The 18598-nt window shown below is 34.3% G+C and overlaps 1 protein-coding gene and 1 non-coding gene across 2 annotated transcripts; both read left to right on the top strand.

The window, feature by feature from the left end:
* The first annotated feature begins 123 nt into the window (after positions 1-123).
* LOC105146123 (photoreceptor-specific nuclear receptor) lies at positions 124-18580 on the top strand. Its single transcript, XM_087412631.1, has 9 exons — positions 124-3815; positions 4335-4454; positions 12912-13053; positions 13229-13344; positions 15412-15597; positions 15676-15789; positions 15951-16117; positions 16470-16716; positions 17059-18580. The coding sequence occupies exons 3-9, from the start codon at positions 12923-12925 to the stop codon at positions 17286-17288; spliced, it is 1191 nt and encodes a 396-aa protein (XP_087268757.1). The 5' UTR covers positions 124-3815; positions 4335-4454; positions 12912-12922; the 3' UTR covers positions 17289-18580.
* TRNAV-UAC (transfer RNA valine (anticodon UAC)) lies at positions 162-234 on the top strand. Its single transcript has one exon. It is a non-coding gene; the product is annotated as a tRNA-Val (tRNA).
* Positions 18581-18598: the final 18 nt, after the last annotated feature.

Genomic DNA, 18598 nt, shown 5'->3' with positions numbered 1-18598 from the left:
ATATATTTTTTTATATTATTTTATATAATTATATATAAAATTTTTTTCCTGAGTAATAATGTTGTTATCATTATTTGATTATTTATTATCAATATGTTATATGTTAATGTTTTGGTATATTTAGTGATTTATAATCTTATTTAAGAGAGGTATCGTCATCAGGTTCCGTGGTGTAGCGGTTATCACGTCTGCTTTACACGCAGAAGGTCGCCAGTTCGATCCCGGCCGGAACCATTTTTTTTTTCTACTTTTGTTATTTTGGTATGATTCATCTATTGTAAAAATTAGAAAGTGTGCTATTTAATAATTTTATTTAAAAAAGAATTATAAATAAAATATATAAGTGCGTAAAATTACACAATATATCGATTTAAAAAACTAGGAGATATTACATTTTTATATAATCACTTTTTAAATAAAATTATAGAACGTATTATTAAAATTGAGATTATTCAAAAACCTTTTATTTTTTTTGTCTTAAAGATAAGAAAAACTTAAGAAGAAAGATTTATAATTTCAGATCTACGATTTTGAAAATTATCTTTATTCTCAAGGCATAAATGTGTTTATTAATTATGTTTAGTGATTTATTCTACAAATATTTAATATTATTATTTAATAATTGTAATTGCCGAAATAATAAATAATTCCAATAATTATTCTTTGAAGGTTGCAGGGCATTAATCAATTCCATCTTTACATTTCAAACTTATATTTCATTTTGTCAATAAAATCAAGTTTAATTAAAAAGTAAGATAAAGTCAACTTGATAATTTTTTTAAGTAATTAGAAAAAATGAATGAAATTAAATTTATTGGGAAGAAAATTTCTGAGCGCTTCATCGAGCTAGCACATGTCACACTTATCGACTCTCGACGAAGGGGCGAAAGTATGAAAAGATTCGAGAGATAGGGCGGATCGAAGGAATCCGCGAGAAGGAATGGCGAGATGTACGTGGGCGAATCGTGGGAGAAACCGCAGGTGACACCTTGTCATGGCGGTCGGCGGTTCACACTTCGGTTTCTTTCATCCCTTTTCTGGTGACAAGACAACCGAAGTAACGGTGCAGGGCCGCTTCGATGTGGAATTGAGAAAGTGGAAAATGCTTAGTCGCGTTACGCAAAATCTTGCAAAGTTAAGGAAGCAAACTTGAAATCGTACTGATAAAATGAATAATAGGAAAGAATTACATAAAAAAATATATATATTTTATTAAATATATATTATTTAAAAGCATGAAAATCTATCATAAGAACGTAAGATTAATAAAAACCTGTCACAATCGGCAAAAAGGTTGAGCAATTTTATTTTTCTTTTAATGTAACTCTTTGAAGGTACATTACAAAAAAAATATTAGGTGTTGGAATTAATTCGTAGCGTTTTTTAATGAAAGAATGTTATTTATTTCACATGAGCATTAAAAAATACATTAATGAAAGTACTTCCCATCACTTGTAAAACGCTACGAATTAATTCCAACACCTAATATTTAAATATTGTCGATTCACTAGCTCAAGGATTAGAATATTTTTTAGCAAATTTGCTTGTAATAGATATAACAAGTAATTCGACAAATTGATAAAATGATAGTGGTAGTTCTGTTGGAGGAGACAGCGTCCCTGGCATCGAGCGTCTTTTTCAGTGAAGTGCGGTAGGAGGGATAAAAGGTTTCCTTGTTTAACAAAATATCGTCTCCGAGCCATTAGCCCGACCGTTACCACTTCAGCGCGATTTTCTGCTCCCGCTATCGCATCGAAGAGGCACTCGAGGATCTTGCGGATCCTGCGAGCTATCAAACGCAGACCTGCCTTTCTCCATTCTTCAGGACAACTTTGCTGTGTTGAAATTAACAGGAGAGCTCGGTATCTGGGTGCACTCGACACTGTCACCGTTAACTCGCGACCTTTAATTTCCGTCAAAATGATCATAATACTTTCCTTCGCTTTTACTTATATTTATTTTATCTTTTTTTAAGAAGCAAGAGATGATAAATTGCTTATAATCTTAAAGCGAGACTGTCAGGATATTTGTCAAACTTTAATTTAAATTCGATAGATCTACTTCTTGTATTAGGTCTGTTATTAATTTATATATATATGTACAATATAATTACGCAATTAAATATAATGTAATTATATGTTTCTAAATAAATTCGTGTATCTTATATTTCTTAAAAATATTTTTGAGCAAATAATTTTTTTCCTCGAGTTTCGAGACTTATTTCTGTTTTTAAAAAGCTTTGCAAGTTCTAGGTAACCGTGTATAAAATATCTAGTAGATAAAACGGTTACTTGATCGCATATATGTATTCTCGAGATGGCGATCATTGATTTCTTAAGGAAATAATAAATGAAATATTCAAGAAATACTGTATGCCATTACGCTTGTCTTGCGTAACCGAACGTCGCAACGCCGTGAGAAACTACCAGATGTCACAGTCACTCCCAGAGTACGGTAACAGAAATGTATATTCCAACGAGGCCTGTCAGATCTTTATTTAAGGATCAATCATCATCGAAGTCGAAGTCTACATAGTGTAAATCGATCTAGAAATTACGCAACGTGATCGAGGTTCAAATAATATATGTATATATGTTCGAAGAACGAATATTTTATTAAAAAAATATACAGGCTGTTTTGGGATTTTTAACTACTCTTATTTTATTTTCGGCTTTTTCGAGCGATTTAAAGACGATTCTTTTTTTAACGAAAATTTAATTATAAATTGTTATAACTTACGAAAATAAATTTATTTGCACTTAAAAATTCTATAAAAATATGATAATTTGACTTAAAATATAATAATTCTATAAAAATATAATAATTAAACTTTATTAAATACAAAACACGTTAATATCTTTCTATCTACATTTATAAATTAATCCATGAAATTTTTATTCGTTCACAATACAATTGTTCATTAAACTATTAACATTACCTAAGTTTATGTATATCTTATATTGTCGTTACATGTGAATTTTCTCACCTTTATAATAAATAAAAAAGGGAAATAATACAAATTTTTCTTTTTCCTCTTTTCCATTACGTGTTATTATTGAATTGCTAAAAAGCAACTAAAATAAATTTCCTCCCTACACAATCCTTTCTCTTTCCCTCTCTCTCTCTCGTTTCCCCTTATATCTTTCAGGGTTCGCTCGATAATGCCGGTTCGACTTCGGTGGTTCTTTGCGATTAGCCGGAGGGAAAGGCAGCAAAAGCCGCGTACGAGTTGACTTTCGCGCTTCGGTTCACTCACCGCCGTTTACAGCAGAGTGGAGGACTGGAGGAGAGGATGCCCTTCGCTACTTACAATTAGCCGAGGGGTTGCGCTCGTTCAACCCCTGCGAAGATCGTGAGATCTGGCTCCGCCTGTCGGCCAATCGTTGTCGTTGCTCGACGTCTCGCGCATGTATTCTCGCGTCGACGGACATCGCGTCCGCCCAGCCGCGTGAACCCCGGGGGATGATAATCCTCGCTAGCCGATATACCCTTTCTGAGCCACTACTGGAAGCCGCGACCAGATAGCGACGGGCAAAAATTATAACAAGTTATAGGTCGCACGTGTCTTAACGCGCGTACGCGAGTTTAACGTGTTTTACTCGCCGACAAGAAGCGATCATCGCGAAGCGAAATCGAAGAATCTTTGCGATCTCTGAATCGGTGATAATCGACGTGAAATTCTGAGGGGTGCATCTCGTAGTTGTATCGCGCGCGGCTTTATTCTGCGTCTTGTGCATTGTTAGACGAATTCTGAGGATAACTGTTATCATGACGTTAGTCTGATTACGTGCTGGTGTAAATTCACTCCGAGTTAGGTAATAGAAAGAAAAAAAAGTTCTACGACAAACAATTTGATTATCGACTTTTAAGATTGAAACTTTTAAATATTGCTATAACTGTTGTAATTAATGCATAATGTAAAAGATTAAAAAAATATTTATACATTGTAAAATGAATCAAATTATGTTTAAAGAATTATATAACTGTTATCCGGTTTTAGAGAGATTTGAAGTTGATTATATTTAAAAAAAAAAAACAGAAATTAATCATAGTGTTATGTGATGAATATAAAATTGTAATGTCATTCATTGTCAAAATTATATTAATTTTGCCTAATTTAAGTGTATTTAACAAAGCTAAACTAATTTCCAAATAATAATTAAGTATTATTTGTCGTAAGATTTGCAGTTATGTAAATATGTTTCAATTTTTTTAAGTAGAGGAAAATATTTTATTTTCTTTGGAGAATGCATTATTGAAGTTTGATGCAAATAACACTATATATCAAACATTAAAAATAAATATGATATTCCAATCATAATTTGGGACTTTAGAACATCTACACATCATTCGCGACATTCGCCAAACCTAGTTAAAGATTAATAGATCACAGTGAATAGAGACGAAAAAGAAATAATTCCTTGCTGAACTTGATACTTGCGGATCTGATACAAGTAAGTATCATTTTATTGATAATAGTACAGGTGGCATATTATTTGTCAATTGTATAACAACGCAATATATCTTTTGCTGGAAGTTTTAAATGAATAATAATTGATAAGGGTAAAGAGTTAAAAAGAAATAAAAAGTTAAAAATAAATATTTGTAAACGTAAAATATAAAATTACATGTAAAGAATTATATAATAGTTGTTATCTTCTTGAGAGATATTCAAAGTCAGCTACACATTTTTTTTTAAACAAAAATTAAGTATTATATGGATATGAGATATTACAGTGCAGTATTTTTCTATTCAGGTTACAGTATAAAATAATATTTCGTAATATATCGGTTTTCAATATGTTAATGTACTTAATAATAATAAAAATAATTCATATTTATTATATAAGTATATAAAGTAATTTATATCTTTGTCTCGTGTTTAAAAGATCACGATAATAACAAATAAAAAAGGAAAAATTCATTATTTTTGAAAACAGATCTGTTTGTTTTCAATTTCCATTAAGGTCACAATTTTTAATCTTTAAAATTGCAAGCGCAGTGTATAGAATTTTTTGTTTTCTGTTTGTTAAGTTCCGTTTGTGATTAATTAGCATTAAAATAAAATTCTTGGCGTCAGCAAATTCAATTCAGAAAGTCTGCGTGGTTAGTGAATTCAGTGCGAGTTTTGACTCACAATCAAATTGGAACACTCATTAATTTTTAATTTAATTACATTCTTTTATTTATTTCATTCATCACTTTGTATAAAATCGCTATCTATACTCTATAAAATTTAATTCTGCTTACTTGTGTTTTTTATCGAAGATTACTGTAGCATACAAGTTATATTCGCGGAATTACTTTTCTCTTCAAGATATCTACACACATATATTGTTATTTTATACGCATCAGACATTAAGCATACACGAAACAAGCAGATCTTCATTTTTATCGAAGCTTTTCATTTTTCCGAACTATGTGTTTAATTATTTTTTACAAATTTAAATTTATCTATTAAAATTCACAATGAAAATATCGATAGTGCTTTTAAAGAGTCGCCTCCAGTTGTCGGCGGAGGATTAAATTTCCTATATTATTACGTAAATTTACACAAGTGTTACTTCGGAGAAGCAAATCGCGAAAAATGAAGAAACGTGTCGAAATAACTGATCCGCGCGAATATCGCTGATTTAATCGTCATTGAGCTCTCTCGGATTCCCTCGGCGGAATCAGCGCATTGTTGTCGGTGGTGCGATTAACAGGCGACACGTGTCACGCCGCTTACCGCTGGTCACCCGTGAGTACACGCACCTGTAAACCCAGTTTTCCGGTGGTCGTACGTGCAATTATAGTGCCGCAATGACCATTATTACGTTCAGACCGGCGCATATGTCAAGAAAAGGCAAACGTTAATGAAAGAGAGAGAGAGAGGGGGGGGGGGGGAGGGACGGAATTTCATCCGGTCTTCGATGCAATGCAGCGAATATTGTTACGTAAAGTTTACGTATTTTGGTCTCGCACGCAATATTATTTCGCACCTTCCCAAATCCGTTACATTTGCGCCATCGCACGAATTAGAGCCTTTATTTGATACGCATCCGTGAACAGTCGTGCGCGCGAATATTATTAATATGTATAGAGATAAATGCATATTGATTCCACACGCAATAGTTTTTCATATGTTGTTTCTTCCGATGCGGCCGTTATGTTGCAAATGTACACTGAGAGAAAAATGTTTAGTATTTGTGATTATAATTGTATAGTAAAGTAATTCTGATTGGTAACTCCATTTTTTATAGTTATTGTTGCTATAATACGATTAATAATAACCATGTATGTACAGTTCTCTCAAATATAAAAAATTATACTATAATTACGAATATTAATATAATAAAATATCAAGATATAAATGGTAAATAAAATAAACATTTTCATTCAGCAAATCCAACTGCAATCATAAATTGTTTTCTTAAATTCACTTACTATTTATGTAGTAATAATAACTAAAAAATATGTTAGGAAAAAACACTCAAAGTTTTCAAGCGGAATGTGTGACTATTATTAATAGCACAATCGACTGTTTTTGCATGGTTGAAATAATTATGAATATATAATATGTCTTTAAAAATGACTATAAATTATAATTGTAGTTTTGTTCTCTCAGTGTAAGCATTCCATTGTTAACTTCATAGATACTTTGTACACATATGTTTAAAGTACAATATAACACAATTGTCACGTAATTACAGGCGGATGCAACGTTCTTGATATTCCTTTATCTTTCTCCTTCAATTTTTATCTTCAAATATCAGCAGTAAAACAAAAAGATAAATTAATTAAAAAAACTTGGTAAAATTTATTTTTAAAAAATTATATTACGATCCCTTATAGATCTGCCATCACTGACAGCCGCGACGCGGGTGTTGTGTACAATATAAGTCGAACGTGTCACGCAATCACTGTCAAGTCGTGCGAAGCGTGCACGTGCGCGTGGCTGAAACCGATCGTGCCGTGGCTAATCGTAAATTAGGATCGGGTAAAAAGAAAAGGAACACAGCTCCAGTCATTAACTTCAGTAATCGCTGGAACCCTCGTGGTTCCGGTACTCGAATGTCCAAACATTAAATAAATCTGGGCGATATTATTCGAAAAGTTTTGTATATATTAGGTGTTGGAATTAATTCGTAGCGTTTTTTAATGAAAGAATGTTATTTATTTCACATGAGCATTAAAAAATACATTAATGAAAGTACTTCCCATCACTTGTAAAACGCTACGAATTAATTCCAACACCTAATATATATATATATATACATGCTAATTACTATAAATAATTGGCAGATAACAATGGATTTTTTCACCCATTTTAATTCGATTATTGCAAAAATATAAAATATGATGAAAAGAAACTTTGGAGTGGGATGGGAAAAACGAACTTTTTGCAATTATTTATTATATCAGATCTTTTTCCATTATTTTTACTGTGCACAAAAGCAGATTAGATTTTTTTTATTTAGACGATGTTTGAATTAATTTTATGCTAAAGCTAAACAGTAAAATAATCTAGCATTTTTATTGAAAATTTTTAATCGCACGCTTTGGTTTGGTAATTATGTGTTTGCAGCCTTTATACGGTTGACTTATAAGTCATCGATACTTGCTAACTATTATAATTAATGATTTTCAACGGAAGGTTTACTTATTACGATCTATTACGTCACATATGCTATTTTTTTGTAGGATCAATTATTACTCACGAGTCGTTAATTGTACTGCGACCCTCAGGTACAACAAAGTCACGTCAGGTGACTCGACGTAACGACCATGCTTACGTAGAAACGGGTCATCAAAAATTAATCGTGTAGTGGGCGTACGAAAAAGAGAAAACCTTGAACGGCAAGTTTATCCGCGATATTTGACAATATCTTTTGCCGTGTATATAAACAAATTATATAAATTCAGTAAATTATAGATATAATTTCTTAAACATTGGAAAAAACTTTTCTTTCAGTTACGCGCATGAGTAATAATTGAATTAAAATCTGGACTTATGACTCTAATGGAAAATAAATCGTAAAGATTTTTAATTAAAAATCTTTTAGAGAATTAGAAAAAAGATCCAGGTGAGACTTACTCAGCAATCTTACGCGTCACAGCGGTGGAACGGAGGACACCACGTGCTTTTTTTCTCAATGAACCCTCTTTGTACCGATTATTTATGAATGTGAATAAAGTGGCGTGCATTCGTAACGGAGCTAATCAAATTAGAAAGTTAAATCGAAGGGGAGCGACTAGTTAATTCTGGCTTCTCGATAGTGGAAACTTTTTATCTTAACAACAGAAAAAATAACAAAAATTCTTACTCGCCCACACTTACTTGCACGCGATGTCAAATATAGCCTCGGTATATTAAAGAATGATTCGAAGAGAGAGGAAAGATATTTCCATGCGCATGTTCGCGAAGTACAGATCTCATGTAGAAACTAAACCTTTGAGGTAACTTCATTATTACTTCAATAGCGAGCTATGTATCTTCGTGCCATTTATGGTTTTTTTGCATATCAAAAAAGTTTTCGAAGCATTTAAATGATGTGACAAACCGCTAAAATAAACATTTTAGAAACTTTTTATTAAATTATCACCTACAGATGTAAGAAATTTTACAAAATGATGAATTAATTTCAATTATTGATTCCAATTATTTTTTCTAATTGTTTTAGAAATCTATCGTATTACTTAAATTACAAGGCAGTGTATGAAGCTATCTTACGAATATCATTCGCAGCTGCGCCCAAAAATGACACGAGGCTATTTTCTCTATATATCGGCGATCGATCAACATTTTTTATGCGAAAGGACGCACGTGACATGACACGGAAAAAAATTTGCATGCCGTCAACACCTTGCAGCGCATTGCGTCGTCGAAAACTATCGAAAAGTCATCCGATCGACATTAGACGAGTGCTTGCAAACGCAAACTGCGCCGCGCTTGTCGAACTTTGCGTGATCGATGGGCTTATGCTAAATTGTCTTCCTGGATATAACATTCGTTGACACGGACAAGAAAACATTCTTCATCACAGCTTTTTAACGGTCGGCCTCAAGTATCTCTGTAACATTGCAATTCTAAATGTTTAAAATTCGAAGCAAAATTTTGACTTTAAATTAAACAGAAGAATAAGATTTCTTTAAATTTTCCATCTTTATCATAAGAAACTATATTTATTTATTATTATTGTTTCCCAAGAGAACTCTCGGCGAGATTTTTAATCGATTGAACGTTTAATTATCAAGAAATATGAAACGATGACATTTATAAAATAAAATAATGTTTATAAAAGATTTAAAAATTCAATTTTAAAATAAAGATTTTTGAATTCTCTTTAAGATATAATAAGAAACTCCCCTTATAATATCAAAATTCGAAGCAAAATTTTGACTTTAAATTAAACAGAAGAATAAGATTTCTTTAATTTTTCCATCTTTATCATAAGAAACTACATTTATTTATTATTATTGTTTCCCAAGAGAATTCTCGGCGAGATTTTTAATCGATTCGACTCTTAATTATCAAGAAATATGAAACGATGATATTTATAAAATAAAATACAATAATGTTTATAAAAGATTCGAAAATTCAATTGTAAAATAAAGATTTTTGAATTTTCTTTAAGATATAATAAGAAATTCCCTTTATAATATCAAAATTACTTAAATAAAAAAATACTCCGCATCTTCTCTTTTGCAGCCCCTTTTTCTCGTTTCATTCGGCGCGGTCTGTGCGTTTTTAGAAAGGGCGGAAAATCTGACTTTGTCCGATTCACCCCTGTTGTGACTCTTGGTGCAACGTGACATATGTTACGTGCGTGCATGAGCGATACAACACGCGTTCGTGCAAACAGGGTTAAATAATACGCCCCGTGTAATTGCACACCGGCACATTGTACATGGCTACAATATGCCGAGGCTACATCACGGGGGTGAACAAAAAAAAAAAAGAAAACGACGACCTCACTTTATTTCTCTACAATCGTTTCTTTCTTTTAGAGGCGTACTGATTATTTCAATGTTACGCTAATTTTAATTATCTAACTCCGATTCATGCCCGTTTCTACCAATGTAGATTGATTTTAATCTCGGTTTAACTTGTTCTTCATCTTTTTCTAATTTTTACTACACGGAGAAAATTTTCTTTTAAAGTTTAACTTGAAAATATGGTAGTTGTGACACAATATAATATTTTAAAGATATTTACCATGCACTTCAATAAAATTGATCAAACTTATTTTATACTTTATTGTAGTTTTATTAATGAATGAGAGAGATTTACATTAAAATTCTTTGAAATACAATGTTGTCCCACGACTGTCATATTTTCAGGGTAAATTCTAAAAAAAATTCTCTCTCCGTGTAGAAAAAAGAATCAAGTATTAGTTGAACCGGGATTAAAGTCAATTAAAATTACACTACATACAAAAATGTGCATTAGTGACATTTTGTCCTATTTTAAATCACAATATTGGGGATATAATGTAATGAAAGGAATCAGAATTAATAAATCCTTTGCACGTAGTTTACGTACGACTCTTTGTAAGATCACTTTTCATAGAAAACTGTAAAAAAATCCAAGTATCCATTTGTAACAAAATTTGCCTCAACTGAAGGAGATTCAGATTGACTATCATGAGTTGCTGTCGCGGAAGACGGCGGTCATCGGGCAATAAAAATGTTATGACAGGCTAAGGCGCTCGCGTGTTGGCGCGGCGAAGGGCGGACTATCAAGAAGTCAGCCCTACAACCCGACCCGAGAAAAAGAGAGGGAAAAAAGAGAGGGCGAGAGCTGGTGGTTACGTATAGTCCTGGTCTCGCGGGTGTGAGGGTCTTGAGGGTGCGGTGAAATTGTAGCATCATCCCGCCAGGACTCCTCTAGCTCTAGCCGGCAGCGACCGACTGTGGGGGGGCCGATGGTGGTTTACCACCGCCTGGGTGATGCTCTCCACGTCGGGCGCGCTGCATTATTGAGCCTGGGAAACGGCCAGGTGGTCCGGGCGCCCATCGGGTCCGTGACGGGCTGCGGAGGGTGATTGTGGGAGGGCAGGCGAGAGGCGGTAGCCCTGAGGGCCTGCGAGGGGACGTAAAGTCACGGGAGAAAGAGGGTCTGCCGCCCGCCGTCGATGGGTCGCTCGGAAGACACGCGACCTCCTGGCTCCTCGACTTTGTGACCGCGCGCGGGAGACACGCAGAGACTCGTTCTCTCTCGTCGATTTCGTCTCTCGGCCATTACGGCGCGTTCACGAAGATGGCCATCGCGCAAAATCAAGAAAGTATTTTGCCTGAAAGTATTTTTGTATATTCATACGTTTTACTACATTCTGATTTTTCGCGCTCTTTCTCTTATCCATATTCTCTAAAACTTTTAAAGTGAAAGCTCACTCTGGAGAGTGAAATCACATTCTTAAAGATTGAAAATTGAGCCACTTCTTTTCAAGACTAGCTCAATTTTTATTCTTTAGAAGGAGAGTCTATTCTAAATATTTAGAGAGTAGAAAAGAATTTCCGGAACCTTCTATTCTTCGATTTATAGTAAAATAGGACCGATTAGAGATAATTATATTTATTGTTAACAGATGAATATTTTATTCTTAAATAGAAAATTCTTAAATTTATAACGAATCTTGGGCATCGATTTCATGCCACTATAAGCCAGTTGCCAAAGGTTTTAAAAAGGAAGAAATTATTTACAGGTATTTTATTGTTTCAATCGACAGTTTGAAGTATAAAAAGACTAAATTTAAAAGTATTCCAAAGTAAGTAAAGCGATCATTCTTAGTATTACATTGCATCGTTGATGTAAAACAATTAATTTTTATCTTATTAATATTAGATTTGTTAATTATTAATTCATTACATATACGAAAAAAAAAACACTTCATTTGGATTAATGAAAAGCAACTCGTTTTTTAACATCCAATCTTTTCGTCAACACTCGAACTACAATTTTTACTTGAATAACTCAACATCCCAAAGACTATATTTTGTTTAAATAAAATATTCGAAATTTCAAACGTTTAAAAAACACGTTGCGTTTGATCACGGCCATGATTTTAGATTCCATTAAATTGGAATCGTCAATTTTACACGGTACGGATATTGCACGGCTCGTTAAAATAGGAAAGACAGCCGGCGACATGATCGATCGCGCGAAATCGCCAGTCCTTCTCCGCGATATTACTCGCGTCGAGCTTAAAGCGACCGCAATCGGAAAGCGATGCGGAATCGACGATGTCGCGAGCGATGTTTAGCGATCCTCGCTATCGCATTATATCGCGCAATATGCAAAGTGGTGCGTATCTCCCCCCTGGAAAAGCCTCAAGTGCCGGCTATAGTAGCGTATTTACGGCAAAGAAGTCGCGCTAGGAAATCCCACGGCGGATAATGAGGAGAAGCGCTGGGTCTCCTTCGCGTATGCATTTCTGTTCGTATAGCACATGCATAATGCAGAGACGCTCGTAGTTGCGTCAGTGACTCATAGCGATATTGCCTGCAACGTATTACCGCCTCGTCGTCACTTTAAAGCCTGGCACTTACGTGCCAAGGGGAAATATCGTTCTTCGAGTTTCTCGAAGTGGCATTTTAGCGCGACGCGTTATGATCCTCTGGCGTTACCGTTCGATTCCACATTTCAGCGATCTTCATCGAGATTCGATCCTCTCTGAGCTGTACATTTCAAGGAATATTATATTAATAGATAAATGATCGCAATTAATTGTCCGCAATGAGTACATTTTGTTGGTCCAGTTTTGTTTTAAACTTTTTACGGTTAAATACTAACGTATTGTAACGCATAATGAAGACTACTATAGTCCTTCGTTCTTGTGGGATGCGAAACATGCATGCTTCGTAAGTTAGAAATAAGCGTCATATGTATGATTTATATTTTCCATGAAGTCGATTTTCATTACGAACAGATTCGTCGAAAATGGACGAGAATGGACGTGGGGAAACACTGTGTAAAGTCTGCGGGGACAAGGCCTCTGGAAAACATTACGGCGTGCCGAGTTGCGATGGATGTCGGGGCTTCTTCAAGCGGTCTATCCGCAGGTACGCGAGGTAATTGACTTCTCGTCTGATTATAAATAATATCTGTAAGTGATCTCATCCCTATATAGATTTGTTAATTGCTCTGCTATTAATTTCTATTATTGTATGCTTCGTTTCTTTCTCTCTCGAGGAATTTCTCAGTTTCGCAGCTCGCAAAGAAAGCCTTGAAATATTATGTGCGCAGGAATTTAGATTACGTGTGCAAAGAAAACGGACGTTGCATTGTGGATGTATCGCGGCGCAACCAGTGCCAAGCTTGCCGTTTCACAAAGTGTCTTCAGGTCAACATGAAACGAGACGGTACGTTTTATCAGTTATTAATAGTCTTATTCTTTCTATGGTGGAAGAAAGCAAGGGATACGTTCTTGAGACGAATTTTGTATAGGTCTATATATGTTGTCTCTCTGTACATATATTATCTCACTGTATACTGTCTTATACTGTTCCACTCTGTAACTTTGATTAAAATTACAGTTAAGTCAGAATGAAATAATATATATTAGGTGTTGGAATTAATTCGTAGCGTTTTACAAGTGATGGGAAGTTTCATTAATGTATTTTTTAATGCTCATGTGAAATAAATAACATTCTTTCATTAAAAAACGCTACGAATTAATTCCAACACCTAATATATATATATAGAGAGAGATATACTTATTCCTCCTAGAATTTTGATAGAATCGTTCATGGATAACTCTGTTGTAGAATCTCTAGATTGTTCGTAACATAATGCAAACATTATCAATTATTATACTCTTTAAAATCTTTAAAGTGGAATCTTATTCTAAGGAGCAGCGACTCAATTGTCTATTTTTATGAGTGAGATTTCACTCTTTAGAGTTAGATCCCACTTCAAAAATTTTACTGTACATACATAAATTTAACTGTATCTTTACTTTATAATATCACGATGAATTCTAAAATATTCCAGTTTTTAGCATCTGACTTTTGTGCCTAAAAAAAAACAATCCGTTTCTAATAATAATATATATTTGTCTACCACACTTCTTGGAAAAAAAAGAAGTACCATTATTGTGATACCTCTCGATTGCGAAGGCCGTAGAGCAGCACTCGATATATTTACACGGAAATATCCTGCGAAGTGTGGCTAAGCGAGAGATGTATATTCTGTTTTCTGACAGTCGCAGAACTCCCTGGAATTTGACAGGTCGAGTTTTAACGGAAATCGAAATGTTTCGGCATATGATTGGGGATTATCATATTTTCTTTTCTATTATTTGCAAAAAACTTAAAAGTTTTCAAATTATAATCTCTGTTTTGCTAATCTTGAAAATAAGGCGTCAAATAAAACACTTGTTAATTTAATTTTCCTCAAGAAGAAAGAAGGACAAAGGAAATTTTGTTGTGTCAAAAAAGAAGAAACGAAATATTTTGTTATCTTCAAAAAAACAACATTTTTTAATTTCTTAGCAAGACAAAGTAATTGAAATAATAAATTATATTATTCTCATAGACGTCAGAGATATTAATCGCCCTATTCCGTTCTACATGCGGGATAAGCTTCATATTCTTATTAGTATTGATACGCAAACGATGTGTTCCAACACAATGCAGAGCTTTTAGACGCGCTCAGTAGAATAGAATATATCCGCAAAGTGCTGCGAGTTGGATATTACAATGCGCAGTGACGCCTCGGCTGGCGCGAGACGGAAGGGAAACGGTCTGGAAAAAGCGAAGTGTCCACACTTTGCCATCTCACATCCTACGTTCACATATCCACATGAAACTCTATATCTCTGCTTACCGAACGGCAGGATCCGGTGGTGAGCGGTGTCAGAAGCAGCCTGGCGTTCACAGCTTTTGTAAACACCTCTGGCCCCCTTATGCGTCGAGCGATAATCCAAACACTTGATTGCTGAGATATCAATTAGCGAGGGGAGAGGCGGGAGGTGCCATTAAAGGGTCACTGCACTCCTCGCGCTTCTCTCTTCTTCGTGTGTAAAAAACGAACATGCAATTGTGGAATTGTAATGATTATCTATTTCATTTTTTTCAAAGGAGTCATCTATTAATTTTAAATAATAATAATAATAATTCTACAGAAATATTAAAAAAATTCATTTCATTTTTTTTATTTAATTTTTTTACTATTTAATTTTTTTCAAAGGAGTCAATTTAATACTGTTTAATTTTTTTCAAAGGAGTCATCTATTAATTTTAAATAATAATAATAATAATTCTACAGAAATATTAAAAAAATTCATTTCATGAGCACATATGATATTTATTAAATTAAATAAAAAAATAATTCAATATTAAAGTATTTGTACCTAAATATATAGCGGTACATAAATTTCTGACGACTACTCGAGATTTTTCATTTCAATAACTTTGTTATTTTTTTAGCTGTGCAACACGAGAGAGCACCAAGAAGCACGTCTTCTCTCGTTGCGGCGACGAGGAGGACTTCTTCGGGGCTGTATACGGGCATCCCGAGTGTCTATCACCCTGCAAGTAGCACCTATCATCCCCTCTTGTATCCCGCGTTGTTCCCTTTCAAACCCACGGTACCAACATTCGCCCCGTCCGTCGGTAAGCAATAAATATAAGCGGATCATTGAGTCGATATTTATTCTTTTCGTGATAAAAATATTGGATGTTGCTTGATAGCGCATTTCTTGCCACGACCGTCTCCAGAATCCTTGTCTATAACTACCGCCAAGGAAGATGAAGTTACCAGCTCCGAAGAAGCGGCTACTGTCGATGTCAGAATCGAATCGAAAGGTATGAATTAATTACAATAAATAATTCAGAGTTTCTTAGTTGATTTCTATAACATCAATAGCTGTATATAATTGTTCCAACTCTAGAATGGATGTAAAATCAGTATTTCTTGTTGTCGCATATATAGTAGGAAATTCAAATGGGTTGTCTATTTGTCATAGATGAATTAGTAAGCACTCGTTTGGCACCGCCAGTTATCACTTCGGTCTCATCGGAATATACCATGCAAGGTTTATCTCTCCTGCCAACCGAAAATATCTACGAGTTCGCAGCGAAATTACTTTTCTTCGCCGTACGATGGGCGAGAAGTATACATTCCTTTCTGCAAGTAAGCTCCAATCAAGTTCCCTCTTTTATTAAACTTTTCAACATTTCCCTCCATAAAGATAAAACAAAAGAACGTAAAATATTATTTATATAAAATAAAAAAATATATAAAATTGGATAAAGTAATTTGAATTATTAGGAGTTGGAATTAATTCGTAGCGTTTTACAAGTGATGGGAAGTACTTTCATTAATGTATTTTTTAATGCTCATGTGAAATAAATAACATTCTTTCATTAAAAACGCTACGAATTAATTCCAACACCTAATAATAAGATAATGTAAGTACAATATACATAGTTTCTTATACTCGCAAAAGTTAAAAAGTAATCATGCTATTGTTCTTTTTTGCAAGCTTCCTTACAGAGACCAAACTATCCTTCTGGAAGAGTCGTGGAGCGAGTTGTTTGTTCTGACAGCCGCGCAGTGGAACTTTCCCGTAGATGAGACCACTTTGGTGTCCATGGATCTGCCGACAGAGAGGAGGGAAGTTCTCCTCGACAAAGCGAGGAGACTGAGGGAACTTTTAGCAAAGTGCGCCGCGCTGAGAGTGGATCACTCGGAATACGCGTGCTTAAAGGCCATAGTTCTTTTCAAGGCGGGTGAGCAAATTAAATCAAAGCTTTGGTGACCTTCCATTTCTTCCTTTCAATCATGTTTCTTCTTTCCTTACTTTATTCATTTGAAACTCCAATTATAACTCTTGTAAGTATATTGTAATTTCATATTTGTTTCTTACATTAACGATGTTTTTAAATGGAATAAACGATTTATAATTCTCATCGATTGCGCTATTCAGTTGTTTATTTTCATTTTAATATATCTGTTTGCCTGGTAAAAAGCTGATGAATGTACAATAATTAATAAGTAACTCAGCAAAATCGATTATTAAATTTGCTTGGTCCATTTCAAATTTTTGTTTTTCACGTTTCGATTGTTCACAGAATCACGAAACCTCTGCGAGCCAGGGCGAGTGTCGGCATTGCAGGAACAGACGGTAGCGGTGTTTTGCGAGAGGGATGCACGCAGGGTAGGTCGATTATTGCTGCTCTTACCACCCGCTCGTGCACTCTGCCGTGCTACCCTGCACGAGTTGTTGTTCAAACCGACGGTCGGCGATGTCAGCGTTGAGCGATTGCTGGGCGATATGGTTGGCGCTCTCAGACCGACCTAACTGTAATACTAGCACGAATGCGTCGGTTGCTCTTGGGATATCCGTGTCACGTTTTTACCTTGACACCCCTTTATCGGTGATCAGTCAAAATTCAGACTGAGGGCTGATCATCTCGGGATAAACTGCACTTTTGCGTTATAAAATTGTCCATAGAAAAGAAATTGCGCATTTATGTGAAGAATTTTTTTGGACAGCAAAACGCTTAAATATTAGTTTATTTTCCTTAAGAATAATTCTTTAGAAATGTGCTGCAGTATTGAACAACATAAAAATTGTGATCGATTTTAACATCGTAAGTCGGGTTGATTGTTTTAGATGTTAAAAATTGTTGGAAATATTGATTGGTGTAAAACTAATGGCATAATTATTATCATTGAAATTATAACTTATACTGTTGACTCAGTGATAAAAGAACAAATGTCCTACATCTATACGATTCTATGTCATCGATATCAATAACTTAAATCTTAGATATCGAATCTAGTCCAAGAGTAAATTTCTTGCTCTCTTTTAAGATGATAATTTTAATTAACTATGCGATTGACTGAATAGTTTTTTTTTATGTATTATTTTATAGATTTATAATATCCAGAAAAAGAGCAGCCAATTAGAGCTGATTAGCGACGTCCAGGATATTCTAAATCGTAGATGAGAGTTAATTATAAGCAATAAGCGACGAAGATAATTCTTGTTGTCAGCTGGCTCGAATTATGATATGCCGCGTTGGTCGTGTTGATAAATACGCAAAACGGTGATAAAGAGGCAGAAGGGAAATGTTGGAGATATTTCGTAACGCTAAGTTTTGTCTGTCAGAGAGTATCGATTCACGATAGAATTATGGCACTATTGTTAACCGCATCAATTCTTTCCGTGTGTGTTTGTGGTATTATATATACGTAAATGGGCTTTGCGCAATGTAATATTTATGCATTTTAAATGGACTCATGTGTATATACTTGTCCTAGATACAAATAACTTTACGATCGTTTATAGCGCATCGTATATTAGATGTAATGCGTGTTAAAGCGACGCAAACGCGTATTGTGTAATTACTTAATTAATCGGATCTCGTTTATTCCATACTTTGCATCACAGTCAGATATATATCCGAAACGAGAAACAATCGTCGTCATTGTTAGCGTTTTTCTCTCGCTAATGTTATGTATAGTACTAATTCTTTTTGCTAGAGCGACTGAAAATCATCTAATTGCGAAATTAGCAAATATTGTTTTTAAAAATTGTTTTATCTCCATGATAATTAAAGTGGAATAAATTCCTTTAGAAAAGAAAAATTTATATATACTTTTTTC

Source organism: Acromyrmex echinatior, chromosome 13 (genome assembly GCF_024713525.1).
Source record: "Acromyrmex echinatior isolate Ae372 chromosome 13, ASM2471352v2, whole genome shotgun sequence".
Lineage (NCBI taxonomy): Eukaryota > Metazoa > Arthropoda > Insecta > Hymenoptera > Formicidae > Acromyrmex > Acromyrmex echinatior.
This window is presented reverse-complemented; position numbering and strand designations above follow the sequence as displayed.